At 40.5% G+C, this 24,769-nt stretch overlaps 1 protein-coding gene across 2 annotated transcripts; it reads right to left on the reverse strand.

The window, feature by feature from the left end:
* Positions 1-1,884: 1,884 nt before the first annotated feature.
* Positions 1,885-24,441, reverse strand: nsun2 (NOP2/Sun RNA methyltransferase 2). 2 transcript variants are annotated; one of them, XM_087138364.1, is made up of 20 exons: positions 24,233-24,441; positions 22,301-22,366; positions 21,215-21,309; positions 20,647-20,751; positions 19,557-19,662; positions 18,211-18,367; positions 16,548-16,746; positions 16,109-16,183; positions 15,378-15,508; positions 14,867-14,940; positions 13,965-14,092; positions 13,004-13,119; positions 12,375-12,615; positions 10,844-10,942; positions 9,204-9,339; positions 8,420-8,497; positions 7,736-7,880; positions 5,953-5,992; positions 3,942-4,076; positions 1,885-3,610 (listed from the first exon to the last, which is right to left on the reverse strand). In XM_087138364.1, exons 1-20 carry the CDS (start codon positions 24,320-24,322, stop codon positions 3,232-3,234), a joined length of 2,595 nt encoding a protein of 864 aa, XP_086994490.1. In that variant the 5' UTR covers positions 24,323-24,441; the 3' UTR covers positions 1,885-3,231. The 2 variants fall into 2 exon arrangements, with proteins under 2 accessions (XP_086994490.1, XP_022108755.2); XM_022253063.2 differs by lacking the exon at positions 3,942-4,076.
* Between the last annotated feature and the right edge of the window lie 328 nt (positions 24,442-24,769).

A 24,769-nucleotide genomic window follows, 5' to 3' on the forward strand; every position in this document is an offset into this window, starting at 1 on the left:
CGGGCTGGGGGTGGGGAATGGGATTAAGTTTTAAATAAAACGGGGGTCTAGTTTTCTTCTGTTCATCCATGTAAAAGAAACCCCCCCCCTCCCAAAAAGGTGGTCCTAGCGTTTCAAAAGTTTGGCACTTTCAATTCCTAAAAAAGATAACAGATAAAAGTTTTACAAAATGCCAACATGTCATGCTAATTCGTAAGACGGTTGTCTATATGGTGGTCTGTTAAATCAAATCGTCGTTTTCTCGTGTTAGAAATAGCCCAGAAGGAATTTAACATCTGATCTGAATGTGAAACATGATTGCTGCAACTGCCATCACGATGAAGTCTTGTACCGGCGACATGTAACATTGCGCGTTCATGTTCAGCGTGGGGGCTCCGCATATCAGTTCGGGCCACTGGGCATCAGCAGCTCAGTATTTTCCCAGGAAGGGCAAAGCACTCATTGGTTGCAAAAGACAAGCTGTCAACGGTTGAAGGGGGCCAATTCCAGGGCACTAGGCATCTTCAAACAAATCGGTTTTGTCTTTTCCCCTGCTTCCAAACACCCCCCCCCCGTTTTTCCCCTTTGCCAATTTTCAATCTAATGCATATGGGCGCCCCTTCGCGACGCCTATGGTTTGGAAGTTTAATTCTTCACTATTACAGCCCCAATTAATATTAACAATGGCCTATTGTGTAACTCCTTGCTTGTTACAATATGTGACAACTGTGGAGAAGTATTGGCTGGTGGGTTGCCAATTATGATATCGGGCGTCAACCTATTCACTTAACTCCACAAATAACCGACTGTAGGCTGCGTGTGGGCTTGGGCTACGAATCTTAGCCATTTTCAAAGGCTTCTGTTCTGAATGCTGTCCAGAGCGTCAACAGCACTCACCAGCAACAAGCAGGGGATTAAGTTCAATGTATAATTCCCCTTCGCCTCTTCCCTCCATTTATTATTGTTCATTTTCCTAGGAAGAAAGTTAGGCGCCCCCCGCGCAACACCCCCACTAACTGCCGGCAAATGACCGCCATCAAATCGATTGCAACAGTCTATGACGTACCTGCAAATTTACCAGCTTTACAAACTTTCCAGCAGTGGCGGGGGGGGGGCAGGAGACAACCCCCCCCGACGGATTTTTCTTTTTATAAAGAGTAGCCTACTTCATATAAGAAAGTAACCTGTAAAGTTATTCATCAAAATATTAGCAACAAAACCCTAAGAAACAACACCATGAAATAAAAGCAAGGGTGAAGGACCACGAGTTAGGCTTTTCATATTTCCCTCCAACATCATGTCGAATGAGCCCTAAGTCACATTCACATTCAAATCTCCCCTCCCCGAAACTAAAAGCTGGATTCGCCACTGCTCGCCAGAAATTATGATAATACCGTGCTCAAATACCTCCTAGTGACTAGCAACTTTTCTTCATGGACAACAATCTTTATAAATCATCTATCCTTAATCCTCCTGCATATTCTGTGAAGCAAATCTGATCTCGCAGAAAAGGATGACGTTTTTGCAACACATAGTCCAGCCTATTCTCAAGATAATCCGCTCCGAGCAAGAACAAAAGAGGGCGTATTTTGAAATGAAATTGACACTCGTTTGGTACGCACTCACCGAATAGGCGCGCAAGTTTATGCACGTTTGACGCGGAGCACGCCGAGTACGTGCAACGAATTTAGTGTGCAATATAATGGTGCTCGCATGCACGCCAAACGCGTGCAAGAACCCAGTTGGAAAGCATAATACCATCTGTCTTTTTTTCGCCGGTGAGGGTGCACTTCAGCTCAGGGTAGATACCAATTTAAACCATTAAAGTTGATGTAAGCCGACTTCACGCATATGACTACATAATACACACAACAGAGCTTACACAAAAAATTGACAAGTCAAACCTTGTCACTTTTCCCCTATTCTGTCTTGTTTAATTTACCAAGTGATGAATCCTAAAGGGCCATGCTCATCCTGACGAGAATTTCCATCTTGATCGAGCTCAAGTTTCAAAGTATTTAATTACTCTTTTTACCTTTGTAAAAGGGCTTACAAAATGATAGTCGCGGTTATAACTGAAGCTTAGATGTAAAGAAATCAGTTTTGAACAATTGAAATGGGTTAATTAAACAAGCAAAGCCTACAAAAAAGAAATCCAAATTTGGATGCAAAATGAATCACGGGGGCAAGTATCCCAGCAATTCACATTGAAGAATTGAAGTATCTTACTGGATTTGTGTGCCCAAGTGTATTTTCACACATACACAAAGCCAAAAAGAAATACACTGTATATGTACATGTTCGCTTCTTAACTTACTAATGTGACAACCAAGATGAGAAAAAACGCACTACACTTGCAAATTACAATAAATCTGCCGTGGGAGTTGCTTGACAGGTTAATTCTTGGACAAATGCTGTATGATTAGAGACTTTCGCATCACATGTAGTATTAAATTACAGTACAACAGAGTGTAGACTTCAGAGCCAAAATGGGGATGCTGAACAAATAAAACCGAGATGGTGGAAATGGAGTAAACATGTTGAAAATTTAATACTGCAGTGGGAAATGGTGGATGCAGGACCAAATTTTCAAGGGAGGGTCGCATTTTTTTGAAGGAGATCAGGCCCCTAAAAATGGGAATATCTTTATGAAACCTTTAATGGCCTTTCTGAGGGCTTAGACTACATTTTGGGGCTTTTTTTTTCCCGTTACTTGTGAAAGCAACGAAATAAAGTCCCCTAAACTGCCTTTTCCTCATATTTCCTTTTCTTTTGGTGGTAGAAAGGGTTGACCATGGCTACTGTAGAGGGGCCTTGGATCTGTCAATAGCAGTGGGCAAACAAAACCCTCGCTTTGCACATGGATCAAACCCTTAACAGTTATGCCCAGTTTGTCCGTGAACCCAATAAAAATACACAGGCTTGGGTGAAAGTGCCAGCCAACCAAACACATTATCCTTCCTAATAAAAGTTATTCTAATTTCTCTAAACAGATCCACAAATCTTGCGGAAAAATTGACTTATTCAGTCCATCTTGTGATGCCATTACGCACTTTGAAATGGGTCCACTTTGTGACTGCAGGTGACAGACATAAATTGAATTTGAATGAATATCACTTCTACAACTGTTTCAGTGATCATCCCTATCTTTCTTTCTGTTCCCTTTCATGTGAAGTTTATCTTATTGGGGTGAGGGGGGGAGGAACATTGCCATTATCTTTGACATCTTCTGCAGTTCTGTCTATCAGCAAGTCATGTCTTTTCACCTGGGGTAATGCTGGGGGTATCACTCAATTCCCCACCATATTCAGCTGGGTCATTCTCCCTCTCTCCCACTGTTGCTGCCTGTTTGGTTTGATCTTCCCCACCCTCTGTCTCATCCTCCAAATCACTGCTCCCGACAATGGCTGGCTCCGACTCCCCAAGACACGGCCATGGTTTGTCACCATTCTTGTCAGGCAATGCACCACCCTCTGTGCCGTCACTGGGGACGGTGGCACCTTCGGGAGGAATGTCGATGTCACACATGCGCAGGATGTGCTGACGCTCTCCCTTTGGAATGTAGGATCGCACAGAGGTCTTGCCACGCCATCCAACAAGTACAAAGGACATGTCGTTGGACTCAGGGTCTCTGGAAAAAAATGAACCCAAAATCAAGGATAAATACAATACTCCTGTAGAGGTGACCTTATCTCACGTCATAAATATATATTTAACCAGATCTGGTGAACAAATTTCCAGATTTGCCATGCAAAGATGCTTCCATATGCATTAAAAACAAGAAAATCTTAACATGTAAGACAACGATGAAAATTTCCTGCTGGCATTCAACTTTCTGTTATGCACATTTTGTTTGAGGGCATGCAACCCCCAAGTTAGCTCGGGTGACTGTGGACCAATTTCATACAGGTGGATCTCTTAAGTCACATTTGCATTGGTCTGAATATCATAACAAATGGTACCTGTACTGTGAATGGTTGTTCACATTCCTATATTCTTCTGTGCATCCACACTCAGATAACTCAGATGCCACAGAAATCAAATCTTTCAGTTGTAGCAGTTGACCTGAATTTGTAGCAGTTGACCTAAATTTGACACTGGATGTGGTTTTGGAAAACACATGGAACTAAGGGCGGCGCCTGAACTAAATTTGCAGGAGGGTCAAATCTTTTTTTGGGGGGGGGGCAAAATTTTGCCATTTGTTCAGGTAAGTTTTTATGGCCCTTCTGAGGGGTCAGGCAATATTTCGGGGCTTTTTATACATTTTTAAGGGAAACGAAATAGACACGCAGTACATACAGCAAAATGTGTGAAATGCAACAGGTGTATACTGGCCCTATGATCCAGGCAGAAATCATGTGATCAAAACATAAAATTGACATTGCAGCTTCTGTCCATTCAGGAATTTTCAGCATCGAAAAATGGACAGACAAAATCTTCCGCAATCCAGTTGGCCCTGTGAAATTTACTTCTGCAAATGGTAAAACAACCATCAATCCACAATTGGAATGTTTACCAGCTGTCCATACTGGACTTTCGTTGACTTGACAGAAGTTTGGATTTGTTTTACTGAAGAAAGAGAAATGCAAACATGGCTATACGGTACATGTCAATGAAATCAAAGATAAAGCACTGAGAAATAGAACACAGGCAAAAAAAGAGATGAACTGAAAAGCCCAAACTGTTTTCTACATCGGTTCTTTTTTTCAAATTTTCCAGGTAGACCTAATTCCCTATTACCACAAGCAGAAACAAATAACTTGAAAATCCTCCACCCCCCCAAAAAAAATGTATAACTGAACATTAATAAAGTACAATAGAAGACAACAATATCATTCTGTATTGTTTTGCAAGTACAAATAAATTCATGATCGAGAGGGAATTTTTTTCATGTTAAACCCTCCATAAAATTCATAAAATGAAGCTGACTAAGAGACACCGTGAGGATTACATGTGATTTTACTGCTTCTGATGCAACTACACAAACGCAAGATTCACCACAAAGAAATCCAACTGTATTTCCTGTTTGTGAACTTTGGATCACTCCTTATCTAATAGCAAACGCGATCAGCAATCCAGGCCAGCAGAGGGTCAACAATTATCAGTGATATTAGCACTAATACATTAACTGACTTTTTCGTGTTTTTACCACAGGTCTCCCCAACGGTTGCTGTAGATGACTTTTAAACAGACTCCGGACTTGGAACAAACATTGTGTGACATTACTTTGGTAGAAAATTCTCCCGGGGGGGGGGGGGAAACAGTAAAGTAAAATAAAATTATTTTTATTAGGTTTAACACAGTACAAATATCTCACACAGGAAGCTCAGAATTCTGACAATAGAAAACTATGCAAATGTGGCCATTGGATTTAAAAATTAATTTCTCAAAACTTGAAATGCAGATCCATCTGTTCAGTTTGTAAAACTACCACACCCTTTGATTCCTCTACATACTCCAAGGATATCTCAATCAATCTTCAAACTTCTGTATCTTCAAGATTACTGTGTATGGTTCCTTTTGTGAGGACCATACATGTATGGACAAATTATACCCAGCAAGAAATGAGACCGAGGGATACCCCCCAACATGTCCAATCCCTATACACATTCCAGACTATTGTTACTTAACACATCCCCCAAGATGTCTGAAAGGAATTCCCCAGATTCCAGCGAGACAATGACCAACACAAAGCAGGGGGGGTTCTCTCTGTCTCATACCTTGCTGCATATGGGACAAATGAAAGCATGCTCCTGCATATGTTGACACCTGTGTCTTCAGACCCACTATTAGGCAACAAGTGTGATGGGGTCCATACAATGACAGAGTAAGAAAGTGCCATCTCTAGCCAACCAAACTCTGAGCATAAAAATTGATGGCACTGAGAAGGATAACAGTCATGGTCCTGGTAACTCAGAATTCATGCAGATGAATGGGAGACCAAGAAATACGTTAATTTTGTTTGTTACTCACCTCTCTTTTGGGTCGTAGACAAAGATCAAACTGCCCTGACCTGACAATGAGAGGTCCAAGAAACGCAGTGAATAGCTTTTTAAGTGCTAAATGAAACAGTACGGTAAATTAGTCTCCAGACATTTTGCATCCGAACAGATTAAACACATAGATTTAGCTATTTTGCATCCGCATAGATTAAACACATAGATTCAGTTATTTTACATCCGCATAGATTAAACGCATAGATTAAACACGTAGATTCAGTTATTTTGCATCGGTATATATTAAACACACAGATTTAGTTATTTTGCATCGGTATATATTAAACACACAGATTTAGTTATTTTGCATCGGTATATATTAAACACACAGATTTAGTTATTTTGCATCCGTATAGATTAAACACACAGATTTAGCTGCGTTTGAGGCAAACTCCTTTTTCAAAGGACTCCTTGAAAAACCTTGAGATCAGATTTTGGGTTTCAACATAATTATTAAAACACTGTTTAGACTGGGGTTTTTAGGAATATGTTTCCATGGGGGGAGGGAATCTGACCCCTTCCCTAAGATCTCTTAAATGGAATACCCATTGGTAGAATAACTTATTGACAACATGTCTATATAGATACCTCAGCTGATTACCTTAACTGTGTGTATGTTAGTTAGTGGAGTACACATATTCTATTCAGGATTTTAATTTTTTTACAAAAATGTCAAGCAAAAAGAATCCAATTGACTTGAAAAGGAAACACAAACATGGATTACGTAAATAAGTCGTGTACAGTGTGTACTTTGATTTCATTGTTTTATTTGCATATCTTATGCTGTGTGCATTGTGTATTTCATTATTTGTCACTCACTTTGTAATTTATTGCTTGGATTTTTTGGATTTTTCATTTATGATATTGTTTTGATAACAGAGTTGGAGATGTCATTGTAACAAGCAGCCAAACACAAATTGACAGAAAAAGAACGTATTTCAACAGGTTTGCGTAACACTTCCATTGATACACATGCATATGGAAAAACACTGTTTTCAGATGACCATTGACCCTTAATTGCCAAGTAACACGAAAACGCCTTGTCCAAGTTTTGCAAATTTGAGATCAAAAGTTGCACAAGACTTCACCAAAAAAATCATGAAAGGACAGTTGATATTTGCAGCACTTTTGAAGTAAACTTTACAGCAAAATTTACATGGGGGTTTGGTGTGGGGGTGGGGGGAGGATGTCATTTGACATCCCCTCCGTCTGTATAGACTTAAAATTGATCTTGAAATCTTCGTTTTTATGATACTTTCTCTCTCTCTTTTACTAGACACACTTTTAAATACTGGCATTATTTCCAGCTTAATGTGATACCTTAAACATTTTTCATCAGGGACTTTTTATTCTAGAGCAGATAAAATATGAGCAATGCTCTTAATGCCAGGTTTTTTTTTAAGTGAGAAAAATGCAACGGCAGTCTTCATGTGCATAAAGGTGACAAAGTTTACATGACTTGAATTCTCTCATCTACAGTGGAGAAATGAATTCAACCCAATTTTAAGATCAAGTTACTTATTTCATTACTGCACGAATCGCTTCAGATTATGAAACATTTTTGGATAAAATAAATGGAAATGGACAGAGCTAGGCCTCAAAAGCACCATCTTTACTTTTGTATGGTGTCAGTGGTCCAATAGCATCACATGATCTCTTCTCCATGTGGTCAAAAGATGGCCCTGATATTCTGCAGACTGGCCACTCCGTCAATTTCATTGGTCAGGCTAGGTTATGCGGAATTACTGGTAACATCTTACCTGCATTGGTAGCAGCCTCCCTGGCTTGCTGATCCAGGCGGGAACAGAACGGGTTCTCCTGGGTGAGAAGCGTACGGATGTCGTCCTTGGTGATGTTGGTGATCTTGCGCACCGGGGACAGGTAAGGGAATATGCTGTAGATGCCCTTGGAAAAATGCAACAAATACATGTACATTGCAATGGTCACAAAATTTCTCCTACACCAAAGCCACCAGAGGGTACACACAAAGGGGGTTTCCCTATGGAGTAAAGAACTGCCCTGCAAGATGGCTACCGCGCAAAGCCTATATAGACAAATCCGACAGCTAAAATTAGAAGCCATTACTATGGGGCCATCCTATTTCCATGCCAGTTGGTGTGCATACATGAAATTCCTCCTTGACCAATAGGCAGTAGTCAATTGCTGAAGTGTGCGCGCACACTCAGGTTGACCAATAGGCAGTAGTCAATTGCCGAAGTGCGCACGCACACTCAGGTTCAGACAGCTGCGTGAGTGTAAATGGTCCCTCAGAATGGCATCTCATTAGATAAGTCTATACACAAAGTATACAGGATTATAGTACTGCAAACACAGCCAGTATAGATAAGAAATTTACACCCCAATTTTTAATGTACTCTTATTAATCAATTATGCGGAATTAATCATCACTTCAACTCATCTAATAAATTTGTCTTATTTCTTACTTCCTGAGCTAATCTGAAGTCACACGGGACATCTTTGGCATCACTGCGACTCCACACTTTCACTCCCGAGTTGATGATCTAAAACAAAACAAAACGAAAGATGAGAAAAGTTCTTTCCTCCGGTAAAAGATCAGCAAATGTCTGATGCACATCTACACCACACACATACCAGTACCAAATATGACTACACACTGCACAGAGTACTTTTACTTTCTGTCAAAGTTGTTCAACATTGGAAACGTCAGGGTTTGAAATTTGGGGGGAGGAGCACTCTTATTTGCAACACGTCATCCTGTTTTTTGGCTTCTCCCGGGTCATTTGGACACTCATCTTGTGATGAAATTGTATCCAAAACTATATAAATGACTTTGATGGTGGCTAATGTTGAAAGGATCTTGCAATGTTGTTTGCTTGCATGGTAACGTTACAAAAGTATGTGTTGCAGAGGTATGCATAAAAAAGTATGGGGAAAAAGTACTTCTCTTTTGAAAAAGACTGCAAATGTGTTGGTTTCAGCACATAAATATGAGATCTGAAAAAGTATTTTGAGTGATTATTTAAGGAAGAAAAACACTGTTTCTTCTCTGGGGGCAAAACACGGTGAATGGCTCAATTCTCTCTGACACTGATGAATGCTTTGGTGTTTTGGGCCATTTAGCGTAACAATTTATCTCAAATGGATCCAACTGTCAGATGACTGGGATATCCAAGGGTCTCTTAGGGTTAGAAAAACCCAACTAAACCTACTTGAAAGAGAACTGCTCGAGAAGAAAATAGACGGCACCTTTATGTTGCCTTCATTGTTCTCAAGGATGGACTTGATGCCCTCATTGACGAGGTAGAGATTACGTTTCTTGCCACCGTGACAGCGTGTCAGTAGCTGGGTAATTGGGAACTTGTCATCAATGGCGTAGAAATCCCTGAACAGACACAGAAAGGTTTCAGACACAAAAATGCAACAACAGGGACCAGAAACATGAGTTGTTCATTTGATTTCTTCCCTGATGGTTATACATTTTCATCATTACTTGAAAAAATTTATAAAACTTATTCTACATGTGAATTGACATGCAGGAAGGAGTGAAATCAACTAGTGGTTTTTATTTGTACAAATTAATTTCCACTTCAATGGAAAAAAACGAAGAGTAAATAAGAAAATGATTAGGAACTAAAACTTGGTCTATGATTTTTGAATTCATTTACAGCTGGCTTACTGATTCAACAAAGCACAAGTTTTCACTTGTTCAAATTTATAACTTATCAGGGAAATAATGCTGAGGCAACAGTTCTTATTTCATATATTTTGTGTCTTATGAAACACATTTCTTGATAAGCTTTTGCTCATGTGCATAAAACCCGTGATAAAAACTGCTGTTAAATGAGAGCAGACACCTGACTGATGGTGTCAAAAGAATTAAACATGATTTTTTAATTCATTGACCTTATAGGCTTAGAAAATCAATCGGCAGCAAATACGCTTAAAAAGTACAAATGTAGTGATGGCTCTGGTGCTTCACAGAAAACGTATTTGGTACGGGAAGGCTAACTACACAACCATGAAAAAAGGTTCATTGAAAAGTGGAAGTCCAATGTGATACTATCAACTGTCAAAATGTAAACAGGATTCGAAACTGAGTGCCAAACCAAACCAGATTATCATATCACGATCCAGACGACGCTAACTCTCTTAGCATTTGGCTGGGATGCAACCTGCTTCCTAAAAATCCTCCGACTGGCTCCATGTAAAACTTGGATACAAGCTAAATCGTCCAAAATCTTTTATTATTTCTGGGATGCATTCCTTTGAGGTGTACACACTGCCTCAACCCTTCAAAATCCTTCAAAATCCTCAATCCTTCAAAGCCTCCTGCCACTGCATGTAAGTTGAGGCAGTGCAAATGGCATCTTTGGGTAATGGAAGGGATTTCACATCTAATCCAAGTCTGAATTTATGTACAAGCATGTCACACATAGTGTGGACCTCTGCACAAAAAGAAGTCCACATAATGCAGGGTACGATGGCGTTGTGTGGACTTGCACACTCCCACAAAATGCTTTCCCCTCTCTGAAAAACAGTTTAAGAGGCATTTTGGGGTCAAGGTTATCTGTGGCAAAATGAAGAGGAACAGTCCAAGAAATCATCATCAAAAATCCAGCTGGAAGGAGAGAAAAAGAAGCATTTACCTTAACCACAGGAGAACAAAGCAATGTCCACACTTCGTACCTAAAACAAGGGTTGGTGCATTGCTGAGCAAGAACACTACAAGGTCCAGCCCAAGACCCAGACACAGTGCATCCTTCAAAAGCAGCCAAGCATTTTGTTTTTGGCTTTACAGCCTTAATACTCTAAAACCACTCAGAGGATTTTTGGAAGATTTGGGAAGGTCCGGGTTGATTAGTCCTTTTTCCCAGCTGACCACCTACTTGATCTGTGGCCAGATTTGCTCGTCCTTCTTGAAGAAAACAAAGGGATCTTCTTTATATCCTTGGAACAGCTTCTTCTTCTTTGCAGGTGGCGGGCCTCTGAAAAAAAACACACATGAGAGAGGTAAAAATGTTATGAATTCACAGAACAGCAGTGTCTCAAACTTGGGCACACGGAGAGAGTTTGAGCAGAAGTACGCTTTCTGAAACCAAGAACTTCTAATAGGTGCGCCAACCTCGAAATGCAAGGTCTTCCCAGGAAACTGCTGGTCACTGCATTGGCGTACATGTACAGGAACATTTTTTTCCCACTTTCAAATATAAAGCAAAATGTCCACCAGAGCTTAGTTTAGGGTTTAAATAGATGCCTGTCTTTTCTCAGGAAAGATTAAAAGCTGCCAGTTGACTCCCACTAAATTGTTTGAAATTGACAGTCCTGGGTGCTATCCGAGGCCGTTCTTCCAGTGAAATGAAATGTGAAGATTTGTTGACCAGTGTTAAAGATTTGGGAAAGTTCGAGCGACAACTAGAGTTAACTACGGTTCAACTAACACTGCCCAAACGATGAATAGTTTGTACTGTCTAGTTAACCATTTGGGATCTGGCCCAAGGGTACGGTCACACCACTTGTTATTTATAACCGATTTCATTTACCATTGTTGAGGGAACTATTCACATGAAAACAACTGTACGAGATTTCAATGCTGCGAGATTGGCAGCCAAGGAAGGTGAAATGTGAATAACAATGAGATTTGAAAAAGTAAGCTAACTAGGGTTGTTTGCATGCAACTGAATTGCCCATGCGCACTGTTAAACAGCAACTGACTACTGGTAGAACTATTGTTAGCACCCGAACTTGACCACGAATTGAAGCGTTGTGATACCAGTTGCGTAAGAACACTACATAAATACCTGCATTATTATTATTATAATGAGGTTACAAATGGGGGATTTGTAGATTTTGCACAAGCAAACACTGCCTGTAACAAACTTCTTTTTGCATGACCTTAGGACATTTGGACAGGTGGTCAGATATAAATGACATCCACTCCAGGTCACCCTTGACCGCGCCATGCAAGAGGACATGACAAACGCGACCTGGCCATCCGTGTTCATTATTATGCCGAGACACAGTTGACAGGTCAAACCACTGCGCATGCTGCAAGCAACCTTCCGCTGACCTTTTTTCTGAAACCCCCCCTTGTTTTGAACACACAAAGTCTGCAAAGTCTGTGGAGGCATATCATGCATCAAACTTGAACTTGGCCGCTGTGCACAGCAGTGGTACCAAACAGTTCCCTATGGGCATGCCCCAGAGAGTTGGAAAACATGAGCTTGCAGTGTAAATTTCACACAAATACAGGTCAAATAGCTCTAACGAATCACTGTTTGTGACTTCTGGCTGTACACCAGAAGTTGGGCACAATAGAGGTTTTTCATGTGATTTAACATAACAAGCAAAGGCATTTCGGGACAGTGCGATGTCCATTTTCAAGTGCTTTAAACTAAAGGCAGGTTTGAAAATCCTCACACTCTAGTGCCAGAGCTTGGGTCATTCTCAACTGATTCCTCCTCAACTAATGTCTCATCTTCCGCTGGTTCAGCGAGCTCCTCGGGAAGGTCTGTATTTGTGGGTTCCTCGTCCAAAGGTTCCTCGTCCACTGTCTCTGCTTTAATGGTGCCCTCCTCCACGGGTTCTGCCTTGTTCCCCCTAGAAGGTTCCCCTTCGCTCGCAGTTGAGAAGTCCAGATTAGCCTCTGCTGCTATGTTAGCTGTACGCAAGTGAGTCAAATGCATTTTAGTTTGCGGGGAAGGAGGAGACCAAGACAGGTCAGTTTTCATCAAACAGTTCGATGCTCAGAGTGGAAGCTTTACCTTTTATTTCAAGGTTGGAAAACACAAATACATGCAGTTTATGCTGTAAAAGAAGAACCTCCATAACTCTCTATAAAACTGTTGTTTTATTACCTTTATCATTGCCATATCAATGATATGTGAAGTGCTGGTAAATCTGACGGCTATTAAGTTACTGTAACTTTTGACAGGTAACTTTGATGTCACATGACCCCATAGTCAAATTTAATTGGCTCTGACACACAAAATAGAGACACTGATCAATGTACTCAGCTCTAGACACTTTGGGGGCCAACATCAACTCACCTTGGGCATTTCTCTTTGCGGTGGCGTTTTGCTTCATCCAAGGAAGAGGGGCAACTTTCCTCAGGACAGCCACGAAAAAACCTCCAGTGTTTTGGTGATGGGGAACGACTCGAATGCTGAAAGGAAGGCATACAGATCAATTGCCGTCCACACTGCAAGAGGCAAATAATGTCCTTTACACCCAGCTTACCCAGGTCCCTCAAACTCCAACTGCACGTTTTGTCAAGTTTTGACTGATTCAGTATCATATCTTATGAAAATGTTGCTCAACTTTGTTGGTTTGTGGAACAAAGGCTAGGCTGGTGGTCTTGGATTTTGTTTGAGCGGTTCCTCCGTGGAGTGACTGGCTTGTAGTACCATGTCTTGGACGGTGCTTGATTTTCTCAAGTTCAAAACTGCTACTCTGCAATTCAATCGTACATTGCGGAGACTTGTCTGTACGAAATGACTCAAACTTCAAAACTACTGGCCTGTTGGAGTTTTAAACAGATTCTGTCTACTCACATGTCAGTAATTACAGTAACTTCCCCTTGGAGACACAAAAGTACTGCTTCTAGTACAAAAAGCCTAGGAGGTTAGAGTTTAAAATTTAACCTGCCCATATCCTTCACAGTCTGTGAAGATGTTTGCAGGAATATTGGGGAATTGAAGGAGGTAGATCTAAGCGACAATTACACACAAAGCTTGCATGCCAATAAAAACATGCGTAGCTACATTCACGGCAACACTTCTATGGTGAAACCACTGGATGCAACAACCCCAAGAGCAACTTTCCACTGCCCCTTTGAAAATGCATGTGACTCAATCAACAGGCTCACTGTCCCCTGGAAAAGAGCATCAGTGCTACATATCACACAGCTCTGTGGCTTATAATGACATCTTGCACCTTAAAGCATACTCATGACTGTTGCTAGGCTTAAGGGTACAGAAAAGTACACCATTAGACAAAACTGAGCTCTACCATCTGGTCAGACGTAGCCTCTCTGCTTCAACTTCTGTTGGGGGCCAGACGGTTGCTTTATACTTTTGCCTCTTGTCCTCTGGAATTTCATCTGGGTTTGCGAACACTTCCCCCGTTTCGCTGATGATCTGAAACACACAACTGGGCATTCTAAGATTTTTTTTCCGATGCTTTAAATTGCTACAATCATTAATCACAACAGAGACTGTAACATGGACAAACACGAAAGCTTATCAAATGCTGTAAAAAAGAAAGAAGCTGTGTGGTTTGACTCCAATGCCGATACCATCCCATAGTCACCAGATGAGGGTTAACAGAAATAGGGGCAGGCTAAGACAGTGGTGGCTTTAGCAGAGTAAAAAAACGGCAGCCCATGGCCTAGAAACTACATGTGCAAGCGCACACTACGTGTACGCATGGTACGGATATCTTGCTCACTGTCAACATGTCGGCAACTATCAGTTTTCATTTACTGGCCTTTAAACTTTATTCTGCCATGCATGAATGAGTTGACAAAGGATAAATCCCTGAACAGAAATGCTTCATTTCCATGCGTTTCAAAACAAGATGAGCATCACATCACTGACAGCAGGATCAGATGGCTAGGCGTTGGCTCACACAAGGGCCACTATGTGTAAAAGTTATGGATAGCAAAGCAAGTGTATGCCTAAGGGAATAAATAAATGCTCGGCCAGTCATAAACCATGATCAAGAAAACTGGACGCAGATAATGCCCAACCTGAAGGCTTGTCTTAACAACCGTTTATGACCGGTCACATGATAGGCTCTCGACCAAGAGGAATGGCTGACCTGTTCTAGGTATAAATATGAATATTCATTGACATGAATATTCATTCACGTGCTTAGCAAGTTGGACATATTGAGAAACTGTTTCTTTTTACCTTCCATGATGTCAATCCGGGTGATCGCTGTAAGCCAGGCAATTCATCAGATACATCGACCAGCTCCAGGGCACCTATACCAAAACAATTGAGGTAACTTCTTAATGTTTGTTTTTCTCGAGGCAGACCTTTCCATGCCCCAATTCCATGTCCACTTCCTACTCCTTGTTTCAACTTCCTGACAAATCTCCTTTGCAAGCTTTCATTTCTGTATTCCCTGTGAGTTTTCATCATACTGGCTCAATTGTTTTTAAATTCTTTTCTAAATGGGGTTTCCAGAAGTCATTTTGTTCAAGAATATTACTCTCCCTAACTGGTTTAAAGTAATTTTTTTCACACTGGTTGTGAGTTGGATGGTTTCACAAAACAATTCAGGCCTGCTTCATCTAATCCCAACAAGAAACCTGATCAAGGTAGTTTGTGTTGTTCATCACATGATTTACTTTTTCACTGTTCTTCAAACTTAACATATTTCATACACTGTTTTCATTAGAGATTCATTTCAACTGACCTTGGGCTTTCTGTAAGACACTAGCAACAACAGCTTCATTTTCGATTGGGTTGAAAGAGCAGGTGGAATACACAATCCGACCCCCAACCTCCAGTAGCTCAGCCCCACGCAGCAAGACACGGTGCTGAAGACTAGAGAGTGATAGAGCAAGAACCAGCGTCAAAGGTGGTGCTACAGTCAAGTCCAGTCACAAGTCCTTTCATTAGTCCTTCCCAAGTACAGACACAAGTTCTTTCACAAGACCAGTCACAAGTCCTTTCCAAAGTTCAGTCACAAGTCCTTTCCCTAGTCCAATCATAATTCCTTTTTAAAGTTCAGTCACAAGTCAATTCCTAAGTACAGTCACAAGTCTTTTCCTAAGTCCAGTGACAAGTCCTTTCACAACAGCACTCACAAGTCCTTTCTCAAGTCAAGTCACAAGTCCTTTCCCAAGTCCTTTCACAAGTCCAGTCACAAGTCCAGTCACATGTAATTGGGTGAACTATAACACAGAAATGACTGAGTTCACTTTGACAGCTTGTAACGTACAGTGCAGCTTGAGACTGACATGTTTGTTGTGAAATTGTGGCAGAATGGGATATTGTGGGGAGCTGAGATGGACAAGACCACATCACTGATCAAAGTTCTCCCATGATCTGACCAGGCTATCAAAGCATTAAAAAACATTCAGATTGTACATGGCCGTAATATTCAAATTTGAAGTTGTACACTCATTTGTAAAGATGACTCACATGTGAAGATTCAATCCACTATTTGGTGTCCACTTCTTCCATATCATGAAGTTCTTCCTTAAAGTCCCGTCACCACTGCAAAGCAAAGTTTCAAAAAAGGTTCTCTTGTAAAGGAAAGGTTTTACTTGCAATTGCAAAATCACAGGATGTGACTTTTCCATTTTGTTTTGACACTAGGCATGAACTTCTGTTCATGAGTGCATCATCTCATGCTTTCAAACTTGGTTATAATTCCTAAAAAGACAGTACGACATTTGAAATGTGAACCAAAAAGCAAAAAAAAAGACAGGACTTTGGATTTGCAGTGTTTGTTTTTAGGAGTCCAAACATTTAGCCCAACAACTTTAGAATTGGTGTATTTCAGGTCACACCAACCGTTAAGCATTTCAATATACTGTTCATCCCCTGGACAAAAAGTCCAGATTCCTTTTCTTTTTACCTGCATGGAACATCGCAAAGGATGCGGTCATACTTCAGCGGGGTCAACTTCCTGCCTTCTCCCTGCTGAACTCTGATAGTAGGAAAGACAGTGGCATCGTGATTGACGATCATGCAACAAGGGCTGTTCAATCTCTTGGCTTGATGCACCATGATGTAGCATCGCTTGTTGTCAGAGTCATTGGCTACCACGAAACCCTCTGGTCAGGCAAGAGAATGGAATGAAAGTGCGTCGAAGTTACGCTCGTCCAAAACAAAACAAACAAAACTAGTACCGAAACAAAAAGCAAGAAGTAAAAAGTCTTGGCAATGAAACAGAACACACCAATTTGAAATGTTGTATGGGTCATTCTACAAATTTAGGGTCCACTTTTTTCATGTTCCTGTCACATCTGATATATGAGTTTGCAAGTTTAGAACAGATTCTTTCATTTCAAAGAGTGATTAAGAAATGCAAAATACCTGCCAATCAAAATTGGTTTGAAGTCAAACACACATATACCTGCGCGCCCATGTGGCGAGTTGGTACCAAAAGGACCGTTAATTTCATTTACAAACACGCCCTCTTTTGTTCCGCTCGGAGCAGATAAAGAGGACAGGGCTTTGTGTCTCCTATAATGTAACACCTCTCCCACAGATCTGCTAACACACTTTGTGTCAAGGACAGCTTTTGAAGAAAAATAAAATAACTACTTTTTTTAGGGACAGGAAGAAATCCTGTGCTCCCTCAGTGTGTTTGTCCACTATACAGTCTGCTCTTTTGATATCACAGTCGCGTTTTTCCTACAAGTGGCTGCTAAAACTATGGTCGGCCATCAGTACAAAAGTAAATGAATAATTCACAGAGTGTGAAAAATCCCACACAGCTATCAGAACACCTGATAATAATACACGTATTACTAGATACTAAATGAAAATACGAACCACTTTAAAATCGATGAGACAAATGTCCATCTTTAAGGAATTGGAGGTAAAATCGAAAACCAACCAAAAGGCAAGTTTTCTGCAAACTCTGGCCGCCATACAAGTTATAGGCAAAATGAGAGTGGTCTTTAGTAAACCCATTAAACAAGCCCGCATAATAATAGACAAAACACGACGACTACGAAACAGTCTTTTCATTCACAATGGTCAGATTGTAAGCACGCTAATAAAACACACTGGTTCTCCCAAGTTTTCATGTACCTGTGGCTTTTTGACTGCTCGGCCTGTCGGCACAGAGGGCGGTTGGGTTTTTATCGACTGTTCCTTTAGCTCAACATTCCAATAAAAGCGAACTGGAAATCCAGGTTCAGTCGATGTACTTTGGCCAAACACTGATTCAGCCCAAACGCTCCAACACCTTTCAGGATATGAGAAGGTGGAGCCAAGACACTGCTACTTTAGTTAGGAACTGATGCACCTAAAAGCAATAAGTGCAATTAAAGACTGTGTCACAAGTTCCTTTCACAGGGGTAGATGTTGGAGGTTTTCAGCAGGAACACTCCAAGATTAACAGTGAACCCAACATGGTTATTTTATTTCAAAAACCCAAGCAGTCGATTGGAATCAGACACGTGATCAGCAACAGGACAACAGAGATAAAAGACGCAAAAGAAAAAAAAAACCTAGAAACCTGGCTCCTCTTCCAGGCCAATAACGAGAAACAAACACTTTTCACTGACCAGGCCATCCATAAACTTGTTCGGCATGGACCAGCTCAATCAGCTGTGCTGTCTTGGAGCCCGGGGCAGCACACATATCCAGCACTTTGTGGTGAGGTTTGACGTCAAGTAGCAGCGGCGGAATCATGCTGACAGCCTCCTGCCGACTGATGTTGCCCTATAAGGGGCAATCCAGAAAAAAAAAGGAGATTCACTCAAAATATCAGAACTGGTATACACGTATGGACTGTCAAAGGTCACTAGGTGCATGTCTACATGCCCGGAAAGGCCGACAGGAGGAGGGTACTGTTTCCTGAGGCTGATAGAAAACTTGGGAAAATATTTTAAGTAAAATTTAGAAATTTTAAGTATGGAAATGATGCATGTCTGGATGCGAGTCTAGTTCACGTTGACACAAATTTCATGCATTAACCTGTATTAGTGCACCCCATGTGACCATGTTTCAGCCAACCTGGGTTAAGAACCAGTAAGAGGTGTGTTATGATCTCTCATACGGGTAAATGCCCATTAGGAGTGCAAACCTTGAAATCTCTCATCATTTCACATAATTACGTTTATTGTCTAGAAAAGCCAGTTTTTACAGGAAATTAATATCAGGTCCTAAACAGCAATGTGAAAGAAATGAAATGCCTCAAAGACGATGTGGGGTAAAAAAAAAATCAAAGATCACATCATCATGTTGGTGCTCACTTCACAACTTTGGGTAAGCTAATTGAGGTCGTTAAATGAAGGTAGAAAGCCAATCTATGTATGAAAATCTATAAGGAGTAAATATAATGCACTGTAAGGGCACTTCTCACAGAAAAACGGCTGCAACTCAAGGAAATGGGACCTAGGAAAAATTCCACGGAGCTGCTTAACAGTTAGCAGAAAAATCATCCTAACTTTAGCAGAAAAATGTGCTAACTTTAAGCACTATTTCATGGCGGTGCTTAGCATGGTTTTGCTGACAGTTGCATGCGCATAGCGATTTCTATTGTTATGTCACTAAGCTTAAGCAAATTTTTCCTCCAGGGGTTAGCATGCCTTTGGCTGTGCTTACTGCTTATTGTCTCCGTGAAATACGTGGAGCCTCTGTTAGCGTGAAACCATGTGCTCAGCAGAGCAGCGAAATTGGGCCCAGATGGCATCGTACTACCAACGTAGCATGTTCTAAAACATGGAATATTGATGTTTTAGATTTACCAGAAAGTCAAAAACAAATAAGATCAAAGAGGGTTTCTGATTTTGAGACAAATTAACAGAAGTTTTATCTCATTCACATTATCATGTTATTTTTGCTGATTGTGATGTTTAGCTTCAACAGTTCATAAACCGATGCCTTGTTATACAAGTCTGCAACTTACACTCTCTGTTTCCGTGATCAGGAAATCGTGGAGTTTCTTGTACTCTGGCATCTTGCGGATACTCTTTCTTGTCACGCCAAACTGCCAAGCGAGTTCATCCGGATACCTGAGATTCATATCAAGTAACAAGTTTTGACAAGGACTGAGAATTGTTTCTACAGATTTTCTTTGTTTCCTTTATTAAAATACCATCATGATCATCACCAAATCACTGTCATCAACAAATCAAGAATTAGTGTCTTTGGTTGCAAATGTTATCAAGCTCTACAACCATCATTCATGATTAGATCCCACAAAATAAGCCTCAAAGCTATTTTTTTCAAGAATTCTTTTAGTTTGTTGGAATAAGCTAAACTCGAATTGAATCACTCAAGTTTGGCATCCTCATGAAAATGGGGCATTACAGGTATACCGGTGAAATATGCGGAAGGATTTCTAATGATTTCCACTGTGCAAGATTGCTTTAAAGGCCTTCAACTCAAAAACGGCTCTGGTGACATGTGGCTTAACTTGGTAGACTGAGTCAGGTCGGAGAATGAATCCAGGCTCTGTTGGAAGCATGTTGCCCGTAATACAATTGTCAGTTGTTTCAATCACCCCTCCCTGGAAGCTCCACCCAGGACAAAGGGCCTGCCACTTTTAAAGGGGCCAAATCCCCACTCTGGGGGCAACATTTCAATATAGCATGCCAGGGTAAAAATTCATGTGGTCTCAAAAATGAAATGCCCCAACCCGGGGCAAATCCTGGCAAAACCCTGGTATAAGACCCAGGGAATTGGAGGAAGAAGTGGGGTGGAGGACAGGGGTGTGAAGCACACATTTGATGGAACAACAGTAAAAAAAAAATAAAAAATAGGGGTCAGCTGCGGTTAAGTTGGTGTCAATCTTGAATGGCCAATGACTGTACATGTTCGGCCATTGAGCTTTTTTTTTTCAATTTTCTTGAGAGGGCAGTATCATCTGCAAGAACACCGTCAAAAATGATTTCAACCCTATCAATGTGACGATCCCAGGGAAATCAAACCCTGTAGATCCAGCGTGAACTGTCTTCTGCAGTCTTTTGATCATGCCTTTCCACTGTGCATCTTACCATGGCATCGGTTTGGGGCGTTCCAGGACTTCACCATCCACCGTTTTGTCGACCAAAGCACTAATGTAGTGCCCCTTCAAGTAGCTCAACATATGCTGGGCGTGACTGAATGGGACAAAGACAAAAGGGACTTGTGTTACTGTCGGGGAAGTTCACAAGTAAACTGAACGTATGTCAGGTATCCTGAATGAAAATAACTTGAAAGGCACGACTTGACATTTTTCGATTGTCATCCAATCGTCTCAGTGAGGAACACTTAGGCTTAATAGTAAAGGGTTACAATTTTGAGGATCCACCTTCTCCATCAAAATGGTCAGCTCCTGGAAGATAGATTAATTCACCTACTGTACGATCTTAGTTCCCGCACTTATTAAGTTTTCAAGACAGGTTTACGGTGGTTGTCTTGCTTTCAATTCATGATTTGAGAAGCACGAGAGTACGACCTTTGTACAGCTATTTGTATACCGCAGCTCTTTGGTGCCAATGGCTCTTGCTGTACCACTGCTGGAGCTTTAGCCATGACATGCTACAAGAGAAAAATTCGACCAAGAAGTACGGTACACTGTACCTTCGGTAACCAGTTATGCGAAACGTCACAGGCAGTTCATCTCGCAGAGTGGTCATAAACTTGTCCCAGTCCTCCCCCGGTATAACACCCTGCTTCTACAAATCAGATCACACATGCACAATGAAAGAACTGGGTTTCTAAGCTTTAAACAAAGCAAAACAATTGCATGCGAGATTCCATATGAGGAAGGCTTCCCCCCAAGAATACACACTGCCTGATGAACATGCATGATGGAAAACAAGGCAGAGATTGTCTCGGGTGTTTTTCTTCATACGCTCTGTGAAGCAAATGACAATTTAAATTCTTGGAGGTGCTGCAACTGGTAAAAATGACTTGGTTTTGTTGACTACATGAACATTCACATTAAACAGTTCAAAGGACCTCTATACTATAATGTCTTTTAATGTGTTTCTTGTAAACAATGCTCCTTTGTTAACCATTTAACCAGATTTTCAATTTTTGTTGGTTATTTGCACTTGTTTCAAATTGTCTCGCTCTGGTAAATTTTTATATACACTGTATGAGCAAAGCTGTGATGTCATTCCAAAGCCGGAACCTGTGTGATGCTATTACAGCAATTTCTGAAATCAAATTTGCCAGAATTTCAGACATTTTGCTGTTGTACATGTATGTTTTCTTTGCAACTTTGGTGATCTGGTGTTGTTTCAGTTCAGGGCAGCTGGCCAGTGAGGAAAGGTTTCTCACAGATTTTTTTCGTGAGCAACCTTTGGACTAACAATTTGAACAGAAAACTCTGAAAATGAATGCTACATTCCTTTAATGACCTCTTTGCAACAGCGCCCTTGTTTGTCAGGTAAAGCATGGCTAGAGTTTTAAATTGTGCAGTTTTTCTGTGAGTGAACAAAAAGAGATGTCAGTAGTCTTCTTGCATGTCAAAGGAAAAAATTGGCTGAAAAATGTTCCCCAAGAAATATTCACATCACTGACCCGTTAAATCCCTCTCACAAAGCAGCTGCTTGATGCCAGGACATTTTTTCTGAGCAAGTCTGAACTTGGGCAATCTTGCGACTATTGAATAGGAGGGGTCACCACGCGAACTACAAGTAAACAAAGTCAGGCACTTACCTTGTAGTAATTTTCAAATGCTTCATTCTTCTTCTCGATTGGTCCATATGAGTATCTATGATATCCCTGAAAATAATAAGCAACCCAGTATGAATACAATGAATCCAAATTTCTATTTTATCATTTCATGTATTTGGATACAAACATCATTCTTGCCTCTTGTTCTTAACATCATTCGCAAAATCAATCTTGCTTTTGAAAATTCCATCATGTAAATAATCATTATTAGAACATGAATTGATTGACAAACCTTAGAAAGTGTGACATTGACAACAACCTTCACACTGGCCCATAATTGTTGGCCTTCCAAATGAATGCTGGTTTATCGCTACTGCCACGACTGCACTTAAAGAATATTGCAATATTAGTAAATAATGTGGTACTTTATTTAACTCTCTTAAAGCCATATCACCCTGTAAGTACATGTAAGTTCCCACAGGGTGATATTAAGAGAGGTAATTAAGTTGTCAGGATAATCCCTTTACAAGGTCAGGAACATCAGAATGTGGTACATATGACAAACATGACAGATAGGTAGATTCTTGGACCCAGACGGTGGTGGTACTATGGCCGATACGCTATGTTTTGAATCATGTGACCGTCATTTTGAGGGTACATTTATTTGTGTAAAGAACGAAAACGCGATTTCCGGAATCTACGGAAACTTTGAATCCGCAGTAAAACTTTTTGCCAAAAATATTTATTCCACCCACAAAATGACATGGCGACGTTCATACGAAATCCCAATTTCAGACAAATATAACCGAATATCCTTAAACTGTACTTTAATTTTACTTTTTCATCCTACCTGTGGTAAATGTTTGATTAGATTAACATTAAAGGAGAAAACTGAAACATTGAAACTGAAAATTACAGGGTACCTTGCACCATTATCTTCATCAGGTCATCTCTACTGTTGCAAAGAGCACCCCCCTGACTTGTTTTTCAGACTGACGAGAGCTGATGACAGACTCTTATTAGCCAATCAGTAAGTGGTATTTAGGTCACATGACCCACAATTAACATTTGGCTTCATTTTCCCAATGATAAAAGTTCAGCGCTACAATTTTTTTCAATCTTCAAACATCTTAGTTGAAACTGTCATTTCCAATAAAAAATCTATCGTAAATATATCTATACACCTTAAAAAAATGCATTAAATTTAATCAGAAGCAATAAAAGCGACAACTTAATTGCCATAAGTGCAGTGAAAATCATTCCAAAAATCATACCACATAAGCATAAAGCTGAGATCGCATACATATCCTGCGAGCCAAAAAACCCACATGGGGATCAATAAAATCCCGTCAAATTTCAACTAAAATATAATCAAACAATTATAGAAATGAGAAAAGTAATCTCGTCTTTGATAAAATCACTGCAGGTTTCGACGACTGTTCTGATGTGATATTTAACCCAGCTGAGAAGAGTGAAATTTCAACTGGTTTTTCACAATTTTTTTCTGGACAAAATTAAATGGCAGACCTGTAACTACGTCATCAAAGTTTGTGTATTTACTAAAAAACGTCAGAAAAGGGGAGTCTGGATAATTTGGTTATTTTTAGACATGGGAGAAATACCAACACGGCAACGCTGGAGCACTAAAATTGGACCGACGAAAAAAAAGAAAACAAGGCCGGGTACAAAATAGTGCTGTTCAACAAAGTTTGCCGCATACTCATCATAGGCCCTATGTCCAACCTAGAGGCTCACATTTGCTTCGCAGCCCACCAAAAATGTGAAAATGCCAGCCCACACTAGCCTAACATATATGATGCGATGATATGCAACATTGCAGCATAGGTCTAATGTTATAGTTTCACAATAAGGCATGTCATTGTCAGGTGTCACTAAGGTGGCGCTAACGTTAGTTAGCCGGCATAGTCATGAATGCCCGGACAAGCATCGTGTGATCATCATTAATGCACTCACGTCTTTTTCTTCTCCCGACTGATTCTTGTTCTTTCCCCATCCTTTTCCCTGACCCTTCTGCTTGAACTTTCTCCTCTGGTGCCTGGCCATGATTCAGCTAACAGTAGAATTAAAACGGCTGAGCAACTGCACTTGATCGAAGGATTGGGGTTTGTAAATACGATTTCACGTGCACAAGGAAGCAGCCATTTTTTTTTTAACTGGATGGGGTTTCACGCAAGAGGGCGCTTTGACTCGTCGCGTGTCATTATTTAGTGTGACCTTCAAGAACGCTGCAAGATAATTGTGACAAAAATAATTGTTTTTCTCGCACATTAAACAACTTTTAAAGTCCAGACGATTAGAGATTAGTTTTTTATCCATTTGATATCGTAAAAAAGATTTCAACGGAATTTCGTCTCATCTGACGATCATCAACAGAATGGGGACAAAAATAATGCCAACAATGTCAATTTGAAATAAGCTTAAGCATTTTGTAGAAACTTCGAAACTCTGATAATGTTTATTATTTGTCTTACCAGTGGCTAGGCCAATTAT

Source organism: Acanthaster planci, linkage group LG06 (assembly GCF_054643075.1).
Source record: "Acanthaster planci isolate LZ-2023a linkage group LG06, COTS_SCS, whole genome shotgun sequence".
Classification (NCBI taxonomy): domain Eukaryota; kingdom Metazoa; phylum Echinodermata; class Asteroidea; order Valvatida; family Acanthasteridae; genus Acanthaster; species Acanthaster planci.